General features: G+C 40.8%; 1 protein-coding gene across 10 annotated transcripts in view; it reads left to right on the forward strand.

Moving 5' to 3' along the window:
- Depdc5 (DEP domain containing 5, GATOR1 subcomplex subunit) overlaps positions 1–23,577 on the forward strand; it is a 119,186-nt gene that overhangs the window by 4,312 nt on the left and 91,297 nt on the right. For all 10 annotated transcript variants that reach the window (XM_040746870.1, XM_040746869.1, XM_040746871.1 and 7 more), the window contains exons 4-13: positions 1,089–1,135; positions 4,261–4,346; positions 6,177–6,260; positions 7,859–7,908; positions 8,764–8,833; positions 14,323–14,401; positions 16,846–16,907; positions 20,546–20,615; positions 21,675–21,747; positions 23,316–23,419. In XM_040746870.1, the coding sequence (XP_040602804.1) occupies positions 1,089–1,135; positions 4,261–4,346; positions 6,177–6,260; positions 7,859–7,908; positions 8,764–8,833; positions 14,323–14,401; positions 16,846–16,907; positions 20,546–20,615; positions 21,675–21,747; positions 23,316–23,419 (725 nt within the window). The remainder of the gene's footprint in view (positions 1–1,088; positions 1,136–4,260; positions 4,347–6,176; positions 6,261–7,858; positions 7,909–8,763; positions 8,834–14,322; positions 14,402–16,845; positions 16,908–20,545; positions 20,616–21,674; positions 21,748–23,315; positions 23,420–23,577) is intronic.

Consider the following 23,577-nt stretch of genomic DNA (forward strand, 5'->3'; position numbering starts at 1 on the left):
ATCCAAGCATTTGGAGGCAGAGGCAGGCAGATCTCTGTGAGTTTAAGGACAGAAAGAGCTATTACACAGAGAAACACTGTCTTGAAAAAACAAACAAATAAAAAGCTCATGTTTAGGGCTGAAGAAGTGGCTTAGGGGTTAAGAGCACTGGCTGCTCTTCTAGAGGACCTGAGTTTGATTTCCAGCATGTGGCATGTCACAGCCATCTGTCCTCCTAGTCCCAGGGCATCTGATACCCTTCTCTGACCTCCTAGGACACCAGGCATGCATGTGGTACACAGACATACATGCAGGGAAAACACTCATATATATATATAGAAAGTTTCAAAAAATTTTAGAGAGTTTTTAAAATTATGGTCAGGTGTGGTGGTGTATGCCTTTAATTCCAGCACTCAGGAGGTAGAGACAGATGGATCTCTTGAGTTCATGGCCAGTCTGGTCTACAAAGTGAGTTCAGGACAGAGAAACCTTGTATCCAAAAGATTTAATTTTTTTAAAGTTATGTATATGTCTGTGCATTTGAGTGCAAGTGCCCTTAGATGGAGATTCCCTGGATCTGGGGTTATAGACAATTGTGAGTAATTTGAGGTATGAGCTGGAAACCAAGCTTGGATCTTCTGAAAGAGCAGCAAGTGCTCTTAACTGAGCCATAACTTCAGCTCCAACAACAGGTTTTTTGTTGTTGTTGTTGTTGTTTTTGTTTTTCAAGACAGGGTTTCCCTGTATTGTTTTGGAGCATGTCCTGGAACTCGCTAGGTAGACCAGACTTGCCTCAAACTCACAGAGATCCACCTGCCTCTGCCTGCCTCTGCCTCCCGAGTGTTGGGATTAAAGGCCTGCGCTAGCAACCAACAAATTTTTAAAGTGGCTCATGTTTGTTTTAAAGTTGGGGTAACAACTCTTGGAAAGTTTTGTTGATTTTGTTCATTTCTTTTCAGGCCAAGCGTAGTATCTTTGTTTCTAAGGAAGTTTTCTCTGGCTGTGACACTAGTTACAATGTGTTTTACATTATTTGTTTGCATTTTGATGGGAGGTAGAGAAAGTTTACCCCCTGCAGTCTTGCTCATCTTTGTTGCTTTCTTTTCCAGTCCTCTGCTTTTGCAAGTCAAGTCTCTTAAGGAAGATTTACAGAAAGGTAACTATTACCTCTCTCTTTGAGATTTTTATAGTTACTATCAGAGAAACTTAAGAAACCTCTTTTGGGAATCTTAGGGATAAGTACCTATCAGGTTGAGTTTCCTCTAGCAAAAAAGACGATAGATAAAGCTTTTGGAAGGTGCTGACTACATTTGCAGACACTGCCCCAGGGGCAGTAGTTGGTATTTTTGCTGTCTTCATTTACCTTTTTAGCTAGTTAAGCTGTAACCTTTCCCTGACACCAAATCAGATATGAAAATTGCTAAAGAATCTCATTTGTTAGCATGTTGCAGGCATCGAAGAAATTAAACTTAGAGCCAGAGGAAAAGGCAATTTGAATATGGGAAGTTTTATATTTAACTAAAAAAAATTTGATGGTGAATTTTCTAAGTAAGTTTTTCACAAAATATTTAAGTGTTTTCCTGGATGAATGTGTTGCCAGTGTCCTCCATTTTGACTAGGTGTTTCTAGATTCTTCCTGTCTTTTTTCAAAGAATCAAAGAGTTACATGCAAATCAAAAAGTAGCAAGGGATTTTATTCAAAGAGAAAGGGAATGTAGAGAGTAGATAAGTTGCAAAAGCTTGAACAAGCAAGGGACCTAAGTATCTGGTTACTAACTAGGGCTTACTTTTGTAGGTCTAGGAGAAAGTCTGGGTAGTTTTCTGTATTGAGTGTTAGATTTGGGTTGTGTAACCGATCATGTCTTTTTACATGATGTGTTTGATTTTAATCATATGCATACCTACTGGTACCTAGGCATAGGGTGATAAATAGGGTATTTTCCCTAAGTGTTTACTTATAAAACAGTTTGCCCACTGTGCCTGCACTTTAGGGTTTCTGTAGGGAAAAGGGTCCAGCCAAAAACAAAAAACAAACAAACAAAAAAAACAAACACACCATGAGCACAGCCAAGGAAACACACTTTGGCCCTACAACCAGAACCAAAGAAATGTACCCTGACCCTGAAACCAGTACCAAAGAAACACACTTTGTCCCTGGGATCAGAAAGAAATACACCCTGACCCTAAAACTAGAGCCAAAAGGCTAAAAAGGACCAGAGAAAGAGAAACACACTTTGGCCCTGAAACCAGAGCCAAATCTGACCCTAACCCTGTGTAGAAAACTAACCAATCGTTGAGCCGGAGCTCTAGCCAATCTGAGCTCAGCACTGAAATCTGACCAATCCCTACCCTGGAAAAACTTCTCCCGCCCCCAAGAATCCCTATGTAAACCCTGTGTATATTCAGCTTAGCCGGTCCAGCTGCTTCCTTCTAATAAACCTCTTGGATGAGCTTTGGGTGAAGACCTTCTTTTGCAGTGGAGTGGAGGCAACCCTGGGCAGAGTGAGTGAGTAGGGCTGTAACACTTTTGCTGGGGAAACCTTCCGCTGGCAGAGTGGCGTTGTTACACTTCGCTTACCACTCTCCCTAGAGCAGTGCTGAACTGTAGCAACTTTGCCCCGGGAAATGTTCTCCTGCCCGAGCAAAACTGCTACACTGGGCAAACATCCCGAGCTGGAAGACCCTCTCCTGCCGGAGCATAGTTGATACACTGGGGAAGCCTTTCCCTGAGGCAGGGCTGTAAGCTATACTTACTGCGGCCTGTGGTAGTCCTTGGCTCCTGAGCTCCAGGATACCTTTCCATCTGATATTAGTATTCTGTGACTCCGGAATGCCAGAATACCTGTCCCATCCGATCCATCGAAATGTTTACAATCAGACCCTGTCTCATAAAAGGGGAGGAGCCAGCTGGGTGGTGGTGGCATATGCCTTTAATCCCAGCACTTGGGAGGCAGAGACGGGGGATCTCTGTGAGTTCCAGGACAGCCCTACACAGAGAAACCCTGTCTCGAACAACTAAAAAAAAAAAAACCAACAACAAAAAAGAGGGGACGTGCAAGGAATGTGGCTCAGTTTGTCTGCCTGCCCAATATACACTGAGCTCTGGGATCCTTCCATCTCTCAAACTGTATAAAACAGGTGCTGGGTAGCCCAGCCTGGCCTCAAATTCACTGTATAATCTAGTGTGGCTTCCAACTCAGGACAATCCTCATGTCTCAGTGTCCATCTCTGTGTATGTGTGTTAACGTGTTGGGATGGTGTGTGTACATGTACCCATGCCTACATATATGGAGACTAGAGGTTAATGTCAGGTGTCTTCTATCTCCACCTTATTATCATTATTATTATTATTGACAGTCTTTTTTGTTTGGTTTGTTTTTGAGACCGGGTCTCACTGTGTGACATTTGCTATTGTAGAACTCCCTATGTAGACCAGGCTGGCCTTGAACTCACAGAGATCCACTTGCCTCTGCCTCCTGAGTGCTGGGATTAAAGGTGTGCGCCACCGATGCCTGACAAGACGGAATCTTTTGATGAGCCCAAAGCTCTCTGTTTTGGCTATGCTAACTGGCCATAGGTTCAGGAATCCATTTGTTTCTGAACCCCCATTGCTAGAGTGCAGGTGTGTGCTGCCATGCATGGGTTTTACATGGGTGCTGAAGATCAGGACTCATGTTCTCACACTCATGGAGCAAACACTTTACTGACAACCACCTCTCTAGTCCCCCAAGTGCGAGATCCTAAATGTCTGCCCCTTTCCCTCCTATCTCTTCTCATTTCTCCAATCTTTTCTCTCTCACTTTCTTCCTTCTTCCTTCTATTAGCAAACGCAGGGACTCATACGTGCTGAGCATATTTGCAACCACTGAGTTACATCTTTCTCTTTCAGTTTTCAGACTGATTTAGTTTACTTTGTGTATGGATGTTCTGCTTGTATGTATGTATGTGTATCATGTGCGTGCCTGTTGGATCCTCTGAAATTGGGGTTACAGATGGTTGTGAGCCACCATAGCCATCTCTCAAGCTCCTCTCTTTTTGAGTCAAGGACTGGTTAAGTAGCCTAGTCAGGCATTTCAGTCCTCCTGCCTCAGCCTCCAAATGCTGGAATTATGGCAGGGAGGGTAAGCCATAATTTTTTTTTTCATTGCTTTAAATCAAGTGTTAGTTCTTGGGCTTGTTTCACCTGTAGAAAACTGTTTAAAATTTAATCTTCTGGATAACAGAGGCCATAGCAAATGATCAAAATATGTTAGCTGAACCAGATTTTTTTTTCTGTTTCAGAAACTGTCAGTGTGGACCAGACTGTGACTCAAGTATTCCGGCTAAGACCTTATCAAGATGTCTATGTGAATGTTGTAGACCCCAAGGCAAGACTTTGTTTTTAACATAGTATCTTATAATGACTAGTACCTATCCTCAAAGTTTAGGTCACTATGGGAATGAGGTTCTTTTTTTTTTTTTTTTTTTTTTTTGGTTTTTCAAGACAGGGTTTCTCTGTATTGTTTTGGAGGCTGTCCTGGAACTCACTCGAACTCACAGAGATCCGCCTGCCTCTGCCTCCCGAGTGCTGGGATTAAAGGCATGCGCCACCACCGCCCAGCTGGGAATGAGGTTCTTAAATGTAGTGCTATATAGTTAAGTGGTTGTATCTAGGTCACTTAAATATAAGTAATATATAGGCTGCATTTAAGTCCTCACTTTTTAAAGCTTGTCTTAGTTCATATAAAAGGATGTATTTATAATTTCCTATTTAATTCCTAATATTTTTGTATATTTTGTCCATTCTTTTTTCTTTTTAAATTGTTGTTATTTTAAAAAACTTTTATTTGCCGGGCGTTGGTGGCACATGCCTTTAATCCCAGCACTCAGGAGGCAGAGGCAGGCGGATCTCTGTGAGTTCGAGACCAGCCTGGACTACCAAGAGAGTTCCAGGACAGTCTCCAAAGCCACAGAGAAACACTGTCTCGAAAAACCAAAAAAAAAAAAAAAAAAAAAAAAAAAACCAAAAAAAAAAACCTTTTATTTATCTTTATTTATGTTTGCTTGTATGTTTGCCTGTTTTCCACACATGTGCTTGGAGTCCACAGAGGCAAGAAGTAGATGTTGGATTCCCCTGAAACTGGAGTTATAGATAGTTGTGAACTATCACGTAGGTGCTGGGATTTGAACCCCGGTCTTATAGAAGAGCAGTCAGTACCTCTGAGCCATCTCTCTAGCCTGTCATATTTATTTTCTTTAAATTATTTATTCTTTTTTTTTTCTTGACAGAGTCTGTTGTTTAGCTCAACTGACATGGAATGTACCATATAGCCCAGTCTGGCCTGGAACTGGCAGCAGTCCTCCCTCAGTTTCCTGGGAGTATATGATACACTGCTGTACCTGACTTTGCATTTGTTTCTCTTTTGTTTTGTTTTTTTGAGACAGGGTCTCAGTATGTAGCTTTGGCTGTCCTGGAACTCACAATGTCGACCAGGCTTGTCTCAAATTTACAGAGATCCGCCCGCCTTTGCCTCCAGAGTGCTGGGATTAAAGGCATTTGCCACCACATCCAGATTTGCATTTTTTTGGGGGGGGGTTTGAGACAGGGTTTCTCTGTGGCTTTGGAGGCTGTCCTGGAATTCGCTCTGTAGACCAGGCTGGCCTCGAACTCACAGAGATCCGCCTGCCTCTGCCTCGTGAGTGCTGGGATTAAAGGCGTGCGCCACCACCGCATGGCACATTTTTCTTTATTGATGCCTTATAGGCAGAATAATTGTTTGTAGGGTGTTATGTGTATTTTCCAGTGAAACAAATTAGACAAATCAATGGAATCTTTCAAGACTAAAACAAAAGGACATGGTGTATGTGTCTGTAGTTCCAGCTACCTATGCTAAGGCAGAGAGGATTGTTGGAGCTCAGCACTGGGTAAGCAGCCTGGGCATCAAAGTAATAATACTCTTTGTCAAACAACAAAAGGAATGAAACACAACAAATAGTTCTCTGGGCTCCTTTTTCCTGGGATAGCTGCCATAACATATGCTATAGCATTGACATGGGCATGGTCGAGTTGCCTTTGCTGTAGAGAATTCTGTCAGGTTCTGCAGATGAGTGGTCTTCCAAAGGTTTTCTTTTTTGCATTTTTTTCATGGTGTGTAGACATCATACTTTGATAATAAAGTGTGACAAAACAATTATAAAGTATGGTTATCCTCTTTTAGGATGTGACTCTTGACCTAGTGGAATTGACTTTTAAGGATCAATACATTGGCCGTGGGGATATGTGGCGACTAAAGAAAAGTTTGGTAAGATACGATTTTTTCTTTTTAATTGTTACGTTTGTTTGTTTGTTTGTTTGTTTTTGAGACAAGGTTTCTCTGTATAGCCTTGGCTGTCCTCGAACTTGCTCTGTAGACCAGGTTGGCCTTGAACTCACAGAATACCCCTGCCTCTGCCTCTCAAGTACTGGGATTAAATGTGTGTACCACCACCACCACCCGGCTAACATTATCTTTCCTATGACATGAATTGTCCTTGTTTATCATATAAATTTAGAGCCACCAAAATAGCTTCTGATTCTAGCATCTAAAAATAGTCACTGTAAATATTTGGCTATATCCTTTCCTATTTTCTGTTTTGCTTATTTATTTTGTTTTTATGTGTGTGGCTGTGGCATGTGTTCATTTATGCTGTGTGCATGCCTAGTACTTTCATCAGTCAGAAGACAACATTGACAGACTGAGCTGCAATGTGAGTGCTGGGAATCAAACCTGGGTCCTCTCTAAGAGCAGCAAGTGCTGAGCCATCTCTCAACCCCATCCCCACTCCCCATCCCATTTTAGAAAAGGGTCTAGGTATGTGGACTTGGCTGGCCTGGAACTCACAGAAACATCTGCCTCTACCTCCTGAGTGTTGGGATTAAAGGTATGAGACCTACTTATTTGTTTTTTATTTTAATGAACCTTTTTCTTTTAAAATGCCTACTTCACCAAAGTTGTGACCCTGTGTTGAAAACTCTTTAGTTTTTACATATTATGAAGGAACAAATTATATGTGAAATTTTTATACAAATATATTTTCAGGGGGAGAAAAAAATCAAACAACCAAAACCTTATTGGTCTGGGAACATATTTCTTTTTTAAAAATTATTTATTATGCATACAGTGTTCTGGCATGCAGGCCAGAAGAGGGCACCAGATCCCATTACAGATGGTTGTGAGCCACCATGTGGTTGCTGGGAATTGAATTCAGGACCTCTGGAAGAGCAGCCAGTGCTTTTAACCTCTGAGCCATCACTCCAGCCCTCTGAACATATTTCAATGGTAGAATCTTTGCCTAGTATTTGTAAGGCGGTAGGTTCAATTCCCAGCACCAAAATAAAAATAAGTAAATGAATAAAAATTAAGCATTTTTTAATTGGGCAAAAGAGTTTCTGTTTCTCCAGCTTCCTGAATGGTAGAGCACTCACTTTGAAGTCCTAGGTTTGACCTCTGGCACTGACAAAAAAAATAAAGGTGGAAAGATAATTTGTGCTACATTTATTATATGAGTGTAGAGACCTGTGTAAACATTTATGAAGAGCAGTGTATTTCTCAGGCTTCACTTACTGTCTTCCTGTCTTCACTATTTGTACTTGCTGAAGTCTAAAACGTACAGGCCAGGCAGCTTCCTGTGAGTGAGGCTGTTGCTCTCTTGCTGACTGGACTTTGTGTTGGAGGAGATGGACCAGGCTGGCCTCAAACTCATAGAGATCTGCCTGCCTCTGCCTCCCTTGTGCTGGAATTAAAGGTGTGCGCCACCAGCCTTTTATTGTTGTTGGAGGAGGAGATTTTAAAGCCAGGAGCCTTTTTGTGTGATTTTCCGTGGCCTGATGGGTTCAGTCATTTTTTTCTCTTTCCCTTAGGTGAGCACCTGTGCCTATATCACTCAGAAAGTGGAATTTGCTGGCATCAGGTAGGTATTGTGGCATTCTGGACTTACTGGATGGTAAGCAGAAGTAGAATCTAGTGCAGGAAACCAGCTGAATAGGATACATGAGGCATGTGAGTCTCCATATAGTAAAGTGCACAATAAGAACAAAGAAGTACCAAAGTACGATAGTTTAGGATTGTTTTATGAGTTTACGGATTGTAATTTTGGGGCCTAGTCTTATATAGCCAGGCTGGTGTCAGTTTTACTTTGTTGGCAACACTGGCTTTTAGCCCCTGAGCCTTCTGCCCTGACTTCTCCAGTGCCAGGGTGACAGATGCATGCCTCCACACCTGGCTGCTTTCAGAATTACCTTAAGAAGTGGTTGAAGCTACTGTAACCAGAGGTATGAATTACATATTTTAGACTGGAACTACTTTGTATCAACATGTTATCACATCTTCAGTTTTACAGATCAGGACACATGTGCACCACCATTGCCCTGCTATCTGAAGGACTCGTAATCCCCATTGCAGATATACTTGCACATCCGTGTGTATTGTTGCTGTAGTCACAGTAGCTAAGAAATGGGAGTCAGCCTGTATGTCCATTAACAGATGAGTGGCTAAAGAAAACGGCATGCATACCTACCGGGATTTTAATGAACCCACTAAAAACAAAATCTCCAAGTGGTGATGGCACATGCTATTAATCAAAGCACTTGGGAGGTAGAGGCAGGCTGATCTCTGAATTCTGCGGCCAACCTGGCCTACAAAGCAAGATCCAGAACATCTAGGGCTGTTACACAGAAAACCCTGTCAAGACTCTAGTTAGAAGACAGTGAGTGAGCGAGCCACCTGAAGAGCAGTAATAATAACTTGTATGTGTGTCTCCTCTCAGGGCACAGGCTGGTGAGCTGTGGGTCAAGAATGAGAAGGTCATGTGTGGTTACATCAGTGAAGAGACCAGGGTAAGCTTTACAAAGTGACTTTTTGGTTTTGTTTCCTTATACTGTATGTCTGAATCTGGAATTCAAAGTAAAGGAATAAGCAAAATCTCATGATTAGTACCATCTGCCCAGCTAGAGCTGGGCCTCTATTGCTCTGATATTTTATAGTTGGATCTTGGCAAGTTGGAATTGATCTTCTTTTTCTTCCAAATGAGTCTATTCAATATATTAAATACAGGACTAGTTTTGGTAGCTCTTGCTTATAATTGCAGCACTTAGAAGGCTGAGACAGGAAGATTACTGTGAGTTAGAGGCCATTATGGGTTTTATAGTCAGTTCCAGTCTGGAAACCCATGTGGACGCCACTGCTGTAGTGCCAGCATCAGTATCCTTGTATGTTCCTACACAGGAGGTGGGAGGTGGAGAGGAGACTCTTCAGAAGCTCCTGGGCCAATTCACCTGGCTTTTGTAGCACTGAGGAGACCCTGCCTCAGTGTGGAAAGGTGAAAACTGTATTCAGAGGTTGGCCTCTAACCTCTACTTGAGCATCAGTGTGTGGGCCTACACCCATTTAAACTTGACTATACTTATACTCTCCTGCTTACCTACCTTTCACACACACAGACACACATACACACAGAATTTAAGTTTAAGGTTCTCTTACCTTACATTGATACATACTGTTTTTTTTTAAGTGCTGGAATCAAGCCCATAGTAGCACATTATTAACACCACCAACCTGCCCTCTTACTTTAGTTTAGGTAACTTCATAACCAAATCATTTGCCTGGTTTTCTTTCTTTCTTTCTTTCTTTCTTTCTTTCTTTCTTTCTTTCTTTCTTTCTTTCTTTCTTTCTTTCTTTTTGTTTTACGAGACAGGGTTTCTCTGTATTGTTTTGGAGGCTGTCGGTCCTGCCCGGCCTCGAATTGCCTGGTTTTCCATCTCATAAAATGTTGTAAGTAGTAAATTTGTTTTTAATTAATTAATTTTCAAGGCAGGGTTTCTCTATGTTGTCCTGGCTGTCCTGGGATTTGCTGTGTAGACCAGGCTGATCTCAAACTGAGATCCTCCTGCCTCTGCCTCCTGGTGCTGGGATTGAAGGCGTGCGCCACCACCACCCGGCTGGTAATTCTTTTTTTAAGATTTGTTTATTTATTGTGGGCTGGAGAGATGGCTCAGCAGTTAAGAGCACAGGTTGCTCTTCTAGTAGTCCTGAGTTCAATTCCTAGCAACCACATGGTGACTCAGAACCATCCGTAATGAGATCTGATCCCTCTTCTGGCATGCAGAACACTTTATATATAATACATAAATCAATCTTTTAAAAATTATTTATTATGTGTACAGTGTTCTGCCTATATATGTACTTGCTGTGCCAACCTGAGAACCTGAGTTCGAATCCCTAGCACCCACTTTTATTTGAGGAAAAACAAACAAACAAAAACAAAAAACCTGGGCATGGTCACACATGTTTATAACCAGAGGAGTATCTAGAGGGAAGAGTTAAGGTAATAGCGGAACTTGCTGTCCGGCACTCAGGCTCCAAGTTTAATGATAGACCCTGACTTAAGGAAATAAGGTAAACAGTGACAGAAAGGGACACTAACTTCCTTGTTTGGCCTCTCTGTGCACTTATAACACACACACACACACACACACACACACACACACACACACACACACACACACACTCACACACTCAACACTCATAGCCACGTACACCAAAATTGCTGTGTACAAAATCCTTAATACCAGTACCTAGAAGTCACAACATGATCAAATCTAACACTTTCAAAAGCATTTATCTTTCTAGACTTTATATTTCTGTGTGTTAGAAAAAGAGAATGAAATCATTAGTACTTGATATGCCCCAGTACGTATAGGAAGGCTCCAGTGTGAATAGTCTTTAAGGAGTAAGTCTAATGAACTAAAAAACATCAAAACTAAAAATGATAAGAGATTTGCATTGCTTTTCACCAAACTTCTTCAGAGCTAGGAGATAATGACTGAATAGCATTAGTGGTAAAGCACATATAATCAAAATACCACTTACACTTTTGTTTGGGGCAATTTGGCAAAGGGGATATGATACCAGTTATAATTTATTAAGCTTGCCTGGACTGTATTGGTGCATGCCTTAAATCCCAGCACTCTGTAGGAAGAGGCAGGTGAATCTCTGATTTCAAGGCCAGCCTGGTATGCAGAGTGGATTCCAAGACAGCCAGGGCTACACAGAGAAACTCTGTCTAGAAAAGTCAAACATTTGAAAAAATTATTAGGCTCATTTGGCAAGTCTTAGTTAAAGTTCTGTGAGGTTTCTGTGACTTTCATGGGTAGAGCTGCCGCCCTGTTTTTTTTTTTTTTTTTTTTTTTCAAGACAGGGTTTCTCTGTATTGTTTTGGAGGCTGTCCTGGAACTCGCTCGGTAGACCAGGCTGGCCTCGAACTCACAGAGATCCGCCTACCTCTGCCTCCCGAGTGCTGGGATTAAAGGCGTGCGCCACCAACGCCTGGCCTGGTTTTTTTTTTTTTTTTTTCAAGACAGGGTTTCTCTGTATTACTTTGGAGGCTGTCCTGGAACTCACTTTTGTAGATCAGGCTGGTCTTGAACTCACAGGTCTTGAACTCAGAGAAATCCACCTGCCTCTGCCTCCTGAGTTCTGGTATTAAAGGTATATGCCACCACCACCTGGCGAGCTGCTGCCCTTTTTACAACTACATTTCTTTTGTGAATCTTCATGAAGCACTTTTAGGTATTACAGTACCTTGTAGGTCCTTCTGCAGGTGCTGTAAAACTGCAATAGGTTAGGAACCAGATCTTGATACCTGTAATAAAGCTCAGAGTAGGATTTTAGTAATTTCTTTGTTTTTATAGATTTTTAAAATTTTGTTGTGTATGAGTGTTTTGCTTGCCACATACATAAATGTGTGCCATATACATGCCTGGTGCCCATGGAGTCCAGAAGAAGTCATTGGATCCCCTAGAACCAGAGTTAAGGACAGTTGTGAGCTTCAGTGTGGGTGCTGAGACCTTGACCTGGATCATCTACAAGAGCATCAAGTGCTCTTAACTACTGAGCTATTTCTCTAGCCCCTGCTTTTGTGTTTTTGAAGTCGGGTTTCATGTAGCCCACGTTGACCTTCAACTTGCCATGTACCCAACCCTCCTGTCTCTACCTTCCAAGTGTTGGGATTGTAAGCACTTGCCGTCACACTCAGTTGTACCTAGTATTGGATATTGGAGCTTCATGGATGCTAGGCAGGCATTTTACCAACTGGGCATTCTGTCAACTAAGTGAAAGAATGCATTGGTAAAGCTTGCTTTTGGAAATAGCATTTCATAGTTAAGAGAATTTCTCCACCATCTCAAAAATTATTTTATTAAAAACCACAATTTTGTTTCGTTTTGTTTTTCCAGACAGGATTTCTCTGTGTAACAGCCCTAGCTCTCCTGAAGCTAGTACTGTAAGTCAGGCTGGCCTCAAACTTACAGAAATCCACTAAGTCTCTGCCTTTTGAGTGCTGGAATTAAAGGTGTACACCATTATTGCCTGGCTAAAACCACACTGTTTATTCTGAGTAAATGTTTTGTTTGATTTTTGACACAAGATTTTGCTATTTAGTCCATGTTGGCTTTGAACTGACTATTTCTGCCTTACTTTCCTGAGCTTGATTACAGGCATGAGCCACTACATTAGAGTTTTCTCTATTATTATTTTTGTTAAAATTTTGTGTAATGTATTTTGTTTCGTTTCATGTGTTTCTCTGTGTAGCCCTGGCTGTCCTGGAACTCACTCTGTAGACCAGGCTGGCCTCAAACTCACAGAGATCCACCTGCCTCTGCTTCCGGAGTGCTGGGATTAAACGTTTGTGCCACCAATGCCAGGCTATTTAATATGTTTTGATCATGGTTTTCTGTCTCACTTAACACTTTTCAAATCATCCCCACCTCCCTGTTCACCCAACTTTGTGTTCTTTCTCTCTAAAACAAAAACAAAGAAGAAAATCAAAACAATGAAAAAAATAACAAAACAAAGCCAAACAAAAAGCACCCACAAAAACATGGAATTTGGGCTGGGCGGTGGTGGCGCACACCTTTAATTCCAGGAGGCAGAGGCCCTTGGATCTCTGTGAATTTGAGGCCAGCCTGGTCTACAGAGCAAGTTCCAGGACAGTCTCCAAAGCTAGAGAAATCCAGTCTAGGAAAACAAAGCAAAACAAAAAACCATGGAATTTGTTTTATGTTGGTCAACTACTACCTGCCCTGTAGTATGGTTGAAATACCCAATGACACTCCATTGGAGAAACTTGATTTTCCCTTTGCCAGCAGCTATCAGTTACAAGTAGCTTGGTGGTTATGGACGGGACCCTGTGTCCACTTTGACATTTCAGTGCTGGGACCCTGTCTTGCTTGAACCTTTGCAGATCTTTTACATGTCTTATGTGGACTGCCAAAATCTCTGTGAGTTCCTATGTGCATTGGTCCTGTTGTATCTGGAAGACACTTTCCTTGGGGCCATCCACTATCTCTGGCTCTTAGAATCTTTCCACTTCTTCTGAATAGGTCCTGGACCTTAAGAGGAGAGGGTTGATGAAGAAATCCCATTTAAGACTGCTCCAAAGTCTCTCTGTCTTTGTATATTGTCTAGTTTAGATCTCTGTTAATTCCCATCTACTGCAAAAAAGAATGAGTATCTCTGATAAGGGTCGAGTGATATAGCAGTGTATCATCAAGAGTCATTTTATTTCCATGTTCCTTTAGTAGAATAATGATAGGTTTATCCCTTAGGCCCATGACATATCCAGTCGCAGGTTCTTGGCCACTTTAGCAGTGTCAGGTATTGGTTCTATTTCATGGAGTGAGCCTTAAATAAATAATAATAATAATAAAAAACACCAACAAAACAAAAAAGCCCACACTCTTACACAAACAAACAAACAAACAAAAACCAGTTGATTATTCCTATAACATTGTGACACTATTGCACCAGTATTTTTTGTATGCAGGTTGCTGTTGTAGGTTACAGGGGTTGTGGATGTTAGCTTTTAAGCTTTCAATATGTGTACACTGTTCATTTTTGCTGTTTTTTTTGTCTCTTTTTCAAGAGAGGGTTTCTCTATGTAACAGCTCTGGCTGTCCTGGAACTGGCTTTGTAGAACCAGGCTGGCCTTGAACTCAAGAGATCTGCCTGCCTCTACCTCTGGAGGGCTAGGTTTGAAGGTGTGCACCATCCCCTGACGTGTGCACTATTCTTAAGTGTTTAAGTATGTTGAGCTGGTGCAATGGCTGGTGAAAACCTGAGTTTGAGTCCCTCGGACCCACAAAGTGGAAGGAGAGAACTGACTGCACACACGCACATATACATACTTACATACATATAAATGTAGATAAATAAATATGTTAGGTGTATTACTATTGTGACAGTCTTTGAGACACTATTCATTTTGTAGAACTGAAATTCTATACAGATCTTTTGCTTTTTAATGCAATTATGTTTTTGTTTGTTACAGGTGGTGTTCCGTTCTACGTCGGCTATGGTTTACATATTTATTCAGATGAGCTGTGAAATGTGGGATTTTGATATTTATGGTACTGTTCCCTAAGAATTGCTTGTAACTGCCACTGGAGAGAATTTTCTGTTTTCCCCCGTTTGTATCATTTTATAGTAAGCACTTGCTACTCTCTAAAGTTGTGTCCTGCTTTCTTGCCAAACATCGCCAGTTTTCTCTCTTTTACTATTATTATTTTCAAATTGAATTTTATTTTATGTGTATTGATATGAAGGTGTCAGATCCCCTGGAAGATCCAGATTCCTCTGGAATAGCAGCCAGTGCTCTTAACCACCGAGACCACTGAGCCATCTCTCCTCCTCCTTTTTTTTTTGATTTTGGTTTTTGGAGACAGGGTTTCTCTGTAGTTTTGGAGTCTGTACTGGAACTCTGTCTGTAGACCAGGCTGGTCTCGAACTCACAAAGATCATCTGTCTCTGCCTCCCAAGTGCTGGGATTAAAAGTGAGTGCCACCACCACCCCGCTCATTGTTGTTTTGTTGCTATTTGTTCTTTGAGATAAGTTCTCTAATATAGCTGATGATGGTCTTGAAGTTTCCATTCTCCTCCTACTGTCTCCCAAGTGCTACAATTAAAAGCATTCATCTTTATGCCCAGTTTATGCTGTTCTGGAGATCGAACCCTGGTCTCTGTTATGCTAAGCAAGCACTCTACCAAACAGAGGTACAGTTCAGGGGTATTGGTGGTCCATACTTGTAATCCTACAGCACTCAGGACACAGAGGCATATTGATTTCTCTGAGTTCAAGGCCAGGCTAGTCTACATAGCAAATTCCTGTCCAAGCTAGGTAGTGAGACCCTATAGCCAAGGATGATCGTGAACTTATTCTCCTGCCTCTTACCTCTCAAGTGCTGTGACTTAAAGCATGCACTACCATGCACAATTCTTCTCTATTGTATTTATTTTTAGACTTTCATTATTAATATTATGTGAGTATGTGCATGCATGCCCCCATGCTCACATGAAAGTCAGAGGACAACTTTATTAGAGAGTTTGTTCTTTCTTGATCTTATGCATGGATTCCTGGGATCAAACTGCCCTCAGGCCTGAGAAGCAAATGCTTTTACCCACTGAGCCTTCTTGCTAGTTCCTCTTCTTTATTTATATAAACTGCTATATGGTGAGACAGATGCAGAAACAAAATATGAATTCCAGAAACTACAATAAATTATTAATGGAAAACCTGAATTCTCAGATCTTAAATTCTAATATGATTAGGTACCACCAATTTTTTTCTTTACTTTCTGTCGTTCACGGAATCTTGATTTATAACCCAGAGTGTCCTCAGATTCACAGTCTTCCTGCTCCAGCCTCCTGTGTGCAGGCATGTACTATTACCCTCAACTTGATGTCTTTCATTTAGTTTCCTGTCAATCACAGGAAAACCAAGTTTGCTTTAGCTTCATTGCATTTGAATTATTAAATAATGATCAGGGAAGGTTAAAACTACTATGAGGTATAGACATTGTGACTACCTCATTTGTACAGTTCAGATTACTATTATTGCAAATTTGTTCTTGTTGTGCATCAACAAGGAAATTATGGATAGGAGGAACTACAAACAATAAGTAATGAATACCTAGGGTCTACAAAATCATTTTTTCTTTGAACTTCCATTACTTTGAGAGAGAGAGAGAGAGAGAGAGAGAGAGAGAGAGAGAGAGAGAGAGAGAGGAGAGGTGTTGTAAGTACAATTTCAGGAGTGAGTTTTCTTTCTTCTATGGGAGTTCTGGGGAATCAAACACAGGTCATTAAATTTGGCAGTAAGTGCCCTTACCCTTAGCCATGTCACTGCCCCCCCCAACTTATCTTATAATACACTTTAAGCATGACTATAAAAATAATCATATTTGGAGTTTAGGTTCTCTTATTTTGAATAAATACTGTATTAACTGGTCATCTGCCTTTTTAAAAAATTGGGTTTTGTGAGTATGAGATTGGACCATTCTTTTTGTGCTAAGGAAGCACTAAACCCCCATAATTAAATTTGACTTGGTAGAGTTGAGGATATAGGTAGCCCAATGGTAGAGCTTTGCCTAATGTGTCTAGTGTATGCAAGTAGCATCTTCATTTATTTTTCACTTTGTACTTTTCTTTCTTTTTTTTTTTTTTAGACAGGGTCTCAAAATGTAGCCCTGGCTAGCTGGAATTTGCTCTGTAGACCAGATTGGCCTTGAACTCCCAGAGATCCCCCTGCCTGTGTCCCCAGTGCTGAAACTAAAGGAGTGCACCACCACATCTAGTGACTTTGTACCCTACTTTTACTATCTTTTACAAAAAATATAGAGGATCCCACTGTTTTCTATTTGGTCTGGTTCCTTGATTGTATTTAGAGGAGACATTTCAAGCAAAAAAAAGAAAGGAAGGAAGGAAAAAGAAAAACTAAAAGAAAAGAAAAAAAGAGAGGAAAGAGAAAGAATGAAAGAAAAAATAGGTAGTTCTCACTCTCACTGTTTCTTTTCAGGGGATCTGTATTTTGAGAAAGCTGTGAATGGTTTCCTTGCTGATTTGTTTACTAAGTGGAAGGTATGTTGTTGTTGTTGTTTTCATCCTAAACTTTTTCTAGATATATACCACTCACTAGATTTTTAATTTTTCAGGTTTTTTATTTTATTTTGTATTTTTCCAAATATGGTTTCCCTGTGTACCTGGGCTGTTCTAGAACTTGCTTTGTAGACGAGTCTATCTTTGAATTCGTAGAGATCCACCTGTCTCTGCCTCCCATGTGCTGGGACTAAAAGTGGACTAAGTTTTAGTTTTTGAGATAGAGTTCTCATATAACCAAGGCTGGTTTCTGCCTTCCTGTGTAGCCAGTGATAACCCTGAACTTTCTGATTCTCCTGCCTTTATTTAACAAGTACTGGGATTATAGGCATGCTCTTCTACTTTTGTTTTTTTATTTTTAACATTTTGTGTCTTTAATAGGTCAACCTTGGGTGTTGTTCCTTAGGTGTTACTTACCTTGATGTTGGATCTTCTTAAGAATGCTAAGTTTGCTGGCCAGGAAGCCCCAGAGAGCTCCTGTCTCTGCTGCCCCAGCATTGGGGCTACAAACATGTGCTGTTACACAGGTTTTTTTCTTTTTCTTAGAAAGGGTCTCCTTATGTAGCTATCTAGCCTGAAACTCACTATGTAGACCAGGCTGGTCTTGAACTCACAGAGATCTGCCGTCCACATACTGAGCGTTGGGATTCAATGTGTGTGCTGCCACTGCCCAGCTCCACATGACCTTTTAGTATAGACTGAACTCAGGTCCTTGTGCTTAGGTGGTAAGCACTTTACAAATGGAGTTTTCTTCTTAGCCCCCGAATGTGGGTTTTCTAAATGCAATTTTTCTATTAATTTGCCTTATTTTGAGCTACTTTCTATGAAATGTGGGCTCAAAATTTCAATTATGTTAATCACCTCAACATGATGAACAGCATTCATGAGAAATATAGGGCTAGCCTCACAGCTCACACTCAGTGGTGAAAGACTGAAAACTTTCTCTAAGATCAGGACTAGGAACGCTTCCTTTGCTGCTGTAGGTACCCCCGTATAAATAAAAGTAAAACATCTTTAGTAAAAGAAAATAGGGCAGGAAGCTAGAGACTAGGTGGTTAAAAGTTGGCTATTCTTCTGGAAGACCTGACTTTGAATCTTAGCTCCTACAGGGGATTACAGCTGTCTGCATTTCCAGTTCCAGGGGATCTGACACACTGTTTTGGACTCAGCAAAGATCCAGCACACATGGTGCACAGACATACATGCAGGCAAAATACCCATACTCGTAAAAATAAAAATAAAGGCAAAAATTTTACAAAAGAAACAGTAGCCGGAGCGATATCTCAGTGCTTAGGAGCACTTGCTGTGTTTGCATATGACCTGGGTTTGATTCTCAGGACTCACATATATGGCGGCTCACAACCATCTTTAGCTTCACTTTCAGGGAATCCAGTTTCTTCTTATCTCCATGGCCACCAGTCACATGCATGGTGCATACACATACATGCAGACAAAGCACTCATACACATTAGATAGATAGAAAAATAAATAAAATTTCTCATATTTTTGGATTGGGATCCTGGTAAGGCTGTACTACAGCTACCAATCCTCCGGTCCCAGCTTCCCAAATGGTTGGAAGTACACGCATCGACCACCATGCCTGGTCTTGATAAGTTAAAATGACAATGCTGACTGGGTGCATTGGCACATGCCTATAATCTCAGGATTTGGGAGGCAGAAGTATAAAGATCCCATCCTGGGCCATTTAGCCACACCTTGTCTCAAAATGACAAGAACAAAATAAATATAAAATACAGATCAGTCTGCAGCACAGTATGTCTGTGTCAAAATTCCTGTACCCATTTTTTTTGTGGAAATAAAAATCTGATCCTCAAATTTCTATGAAATTGCAATTGGAATAGTTTAAACAGTCTTGTAAAAGAATTAGGAATTTGATTTCTCACTATAGACAGCAAAATAGTGCTAGCGTGATACTGGCATTAGGAAAGACATATAGATCAATATAATTGAAATAAAAGTCCATCTATTAACCATACCTCTCTGGTCTGGTGCTTTTAGACAAGGATAATTAAGTCCATTTAGAGGGGAAGGCATACTCTATGCAGCAGACACTCTGAGACAACTGAATATATGCAAAAGAATGAATTTGGGCTGGACAGCAGTGGTGGCACCCGCCTTTAATCTCAGCACTAAGTAGACAGAGGCAGGCAGCTCTCTTGAGTTTGAGGTCAGCGTGGTCTACAGAGTGAGTTCAGGACAGCCAGGGTTGCACAGAGAGACCCTGTTTTGAAAAACAACAACAAAAAGCTGGGGATGTGGCTCAGTTGCCATGCACAAAGTCTTGAGTTCTGTGTCTGGCACCTGATAAAACTATCTGTAGTGCACATCTGTAATCCTAGCAATAGGAAGGTGGAGGCAGGGAGAGCATGAGTTGAGTTCAAGGTCATCCTCAGTTACATAGTAAGTTCAAGACCGGCCCAGGATACATGAGACTGTCTCAAAAACAAAACGAAACAAAAAAGATAAAATGAACTTTTTAAAATTAAAGCCTTTTGACCCTAGGGTTATAGTTCACTTGACCTTCCTGCCTGTGAAAACAACATCCTGATATACACAGTATTTCAGGTCACAGAGTTTGGAGTTAAACAGGATGAGTTTAAAATTAGCTTTTTTGTTATGGAGGACCTTGGTGTTCTTTTCTGCAAAATGGAGATGATAATAGTCTCCATCTCCTTTCCTCGTGATTTGAGAGACTCTTCTGCTCTGTGTAGTACAATATGTGACATTTTTTTTTCTGTCCATCGAAATTGGATAAGGATGGTGGATTTGGAGCGTATGAAGTCCAGTACCTAGTTGGTAACTGAGGAGGTTTGTTTTTCCTCAGCTGTGTGACTTGTACCAAGGGATTTCTATCCACTTGTGATATATCCATGGAAGAATGTAAGGTGACATATGTACATGGCGTTGTAGTCTTTCTTTTATGTCAAATGCTGAATTGTGTTAATGTGGTTGGAGAGATGAGCTTGAGTGTGGCAGGAACTGAAACAAGCTTGTTGTCTCGGTAAACAAACTACATGTCATATCCACCGGTAAGCACCCTGCTCCCAGAATTTTGATCTCAAGATTTCATGGAATTGTTTATTCTTACTAGCTCCCATCTGCATCCAAAAGTTGATTCATGATTTTGGCTTATAATATATCCCTTCCTGTCCCAAAAGCTTCTGGGCCTCATCCTGTGATGTATATGAATGCCTTTGGTTCTTAAAACCACCACTGTGGGCACTGTTCTAATGAATTAAAAATGGATGGAGATATAATCAAGTTCTAACACTCAGTTGGTCAAGTTTATGTCAAATAGAGAATTGGGTGACAGGGACCCTTTCTTACTCATAGCTTTCCAGGTATTTTTGTACATCCTTGGAACTTTCAGTAACCTATCTGAAATCACACAGTGGTAAGCTTAAGAGCCAGAATTGAGAACAAGTCTTGATAGCAAGTGTTCTGCCCCCTTCACAGTGCTTCCTACAATCATGTGAAGTTCTCTAACACTGTGCACAGCCATGTGCCCAAGAGGATTGCATGTATTAGTATGCATAGGTTGCTTCATAGTGAAATAGATAAAATAGACTTGTACCTACTTTTTCTGTGTTCACGACTAGGAGAAGAACTGTAGTCATGAAGTGACTGTGGTCCTGTTTTCCAGAACTTTTTATGATGCAAAATCTATTGGTGAGTAAATCTCTCTCTCTCTCTTTCTTTACATATATATATACATATATATATACACACATATATATAGACTTAAAAATTTTGATAAATTATTTATATGATATATCCTGATTATACCTTTAAATTTTTATTTGTATTTATTTATTTGGTTTTTGTTCTGTTCTGTTTTGTTTTATTTTTTTCCCCCAGAGACAGGGTCTCACTTTATTTTGGCTGTTTTGGGACTCACTATGTAACCAGGCTGGCCTCGAGCTCACAGAGATCTTCCTGTCTCTGCCTTAAGTGCTGGGAGGTGTGCACCATTAATCCCAGATCTTTTTTTTGTTGTTGTTGTTTTTTTTGTTTTTTTTGTTTTTTGAGACAGGGTTTCTCTGTGGCTTTGGAGGCTGTCCTGGAACTAATTCTTGTCGACCAGGCTGGCCTCGAACTCACAGAGATCCGCCTGCCTCTGCCTCCCGAGTGCTGGGATTAAAGGCGTGCGCCACCAACGCCCGGCTTTTTTAGATTTTTTAATTTAAATTCCAGATACATTTTTAACAGAAAGGGTCTTGCACATTTTTCAGGCTGGCCCTGACCTCCTGCCTGAGGTCCCGTGCCAGCACATGTGACTATACTCAGCTTCTTTCACTTATTTCTGTGGGGTCCCTCACCTTCATCTCCAGCAGTTTGTTTTCCTCTTCTTTGCTTTTGTACTTTTTGTCTTTCCCATCTTTGCTAGGGGCCTATGTAAAATAGAAATTAACACATCTTAATGTATGTAAGATGGCTGGGCTGTGACACCACCTAAAACTCACATAATAAACACACAGTTTTGTTTATTTTGAGACAGGGTCTCAGTATGTAGCCTGGCTGTCCTGGAACTCGCTTTGTAGACCAGGCTGGCCTTGAACTCACAGAGATCCACCTGCCTCTGACTCCTGAGTGCTGGGATTAAAAGTGTGCACCACCACTGCCTGGCTTATTTTTTGATGATATAGATCTTCATCCCAAAAGAGAGAAATTCAACAACACTTTAATAATCTTTTTAATATGACCTATACTGAATTTTCTGTGTTTCAGATGAATTTCCTGAAATAAACCGAGCTTCAATTCAACAGGATCACAAAGGGAGATTCTATGAGGACTTCTACAAGTATGTTTTGGTGCCTTGCTGTGTATTTTAAATAATTATTGGTTGTTTCTTCCTAACATAAAATTTTTTTTGAATTTCATCATTTTTCCATTCTTATACTTTTTAAATTCTAGGATATCAAATAGCACATTGTATTTAGAATTTTTGTTTTTGCTGTTTGTTCAGAGTCTCACTATTCACCTTTGGTTAGTCTGGAACTTACTGTATAGACCAGGCTGGCTTTGAACACTCCTTGTTTCTGCTTACAAGGTGCTGGGGTTGTAGGTGTGAACCATCACAGCTTCTTGATTTTTTTTTTAATTGTAAAGTATTTTAGCCTTCAAAAGTAATACTGAGTAGGTAGCACAAGAACCTGGATGCCCAGTGTCTGAATTGCAGTTAATACCTTGCCATATTTACTTTCTCTTCTTTTGACTACATTTTACTTAAAGTATAGCTCTTATAATTATTTTCCTATGCAAAATAAGATCATTTATACAAAATCATAATGTTATTTAACAAAATTAACAGTGACTGACACTATCCAGTTATCTGGTGCTTTTCAGAGTTCCTTAATTATGTGCTAAAATAACTATCTGTGACCAGAACAGCAGTGGTGAACACCTTTAATCCCAGCACTCTGGATGCAGAGAGAGGTGAATCTTTTTGAGTTTGAGGCCAGCCTGATCTACAAAGCAAGTTCCAGGACAGGCTCCAAAGCCTATCTGGAAAAAGCAAAAAAAAAAAAAAAAAAAAATGATGTTGGGGGCTGGAGGGATGGCTCAGAGGTTAAGAGCACTGTTTGCTCTTCCAGAGGTTTTGAATTCAATTCCCAGCAACCACATGGTGGCTCACAACCATCTATACTATCTATAATGAGATCTGGTGCCCTCTTCTGGCCTGCATGCATACAGGCAGGCAGAACATTGTGTACATATTAAACAAACAAATAAATAAATGGAGAACCAAACAACAACAAAGTATTTATGGGTGTGAGGGTGTATGTGTATGTATGTTAGCTCAGGGATCCACCTATCTGTTGTTCCCCTACCACTGGGGTTAAAGATAGACATACCTATTGTCTGGCTTTTCTGTCAGTGCTGGACCAGGTTGGCCTATAATTCAGAGATCCTTCTGCCTTTGCTGTACTGGAATCAAAGACTTTTGACACCACACCTAGCTTGTTAGTACTTTTTGTTTGTTTGTTTGGTTTGGTTTTTGTCCTGGAACTTGCTTTGTAGACCAGGCTGGTCTTGAACTCACAGAGATCCACCTGCCACTGCAATCCAAGTACTGGGATTAAAGGCGTACGCCACCATCGCCAGCTGTTGTTTTGTTTTTGACTGAGTAACCCTGACTTGTCTGAACTGAAACTCACTATGTTCACTAGTCCAGCCTTGAACTTGTATTCAGTCCTTGAACACAAGGACCTTAGTCCTCAGTTCTTGAATCGTAGACATGTTCATCCCTTCATCCCCTGCTTATTACTTACTAACCACATTTTTCTCCTTCCTTGAAACTTTGTAATGAACATGATAACATGTATGCAGTAAGTGCTTGGTTTCTCTTTATGATAATATTCCTTTCAGAGTGGTAGCTCAGAATGAGAGAAGGGAAGAGTGGACTTCGCTCCTTGTGACCATTAAAAAACTCTTCATCCAATATCCAGTGTTGGTGCGACTGGAACAGGCAGGTACTACATCCATGTGCGGAGGTGCAGTGGGGGACTGGAGTGTGGGACGGAGGCTGGACACAGAAGCAGGAGTGTTCATGCCTCTGTGTTGCTGTAGATAGAACCTGCTTCTGGTCAGGTCTTTATTTTCAGGTGGATCAAGTTGTTCCTTATATACG

The sequence above is a fragment of the Mesocricetus auratus genome, unplaced genomic scaffold (assembly GCF_017639785.1).
Source record: "Mesocricetus auratus isolate SY011 unplaced genomic scaffold, BCM_Maur_2.0 Super-Scaffold_100006, whole genome shotgun sequence".
In the NCBI taxonomy this organism is placed as follows: Eukaryota; Metazoa; Chordata; class Mammalia; order Rodentia; family Cricetidae; genus Mesocricetus; species Mesocricetus auratus.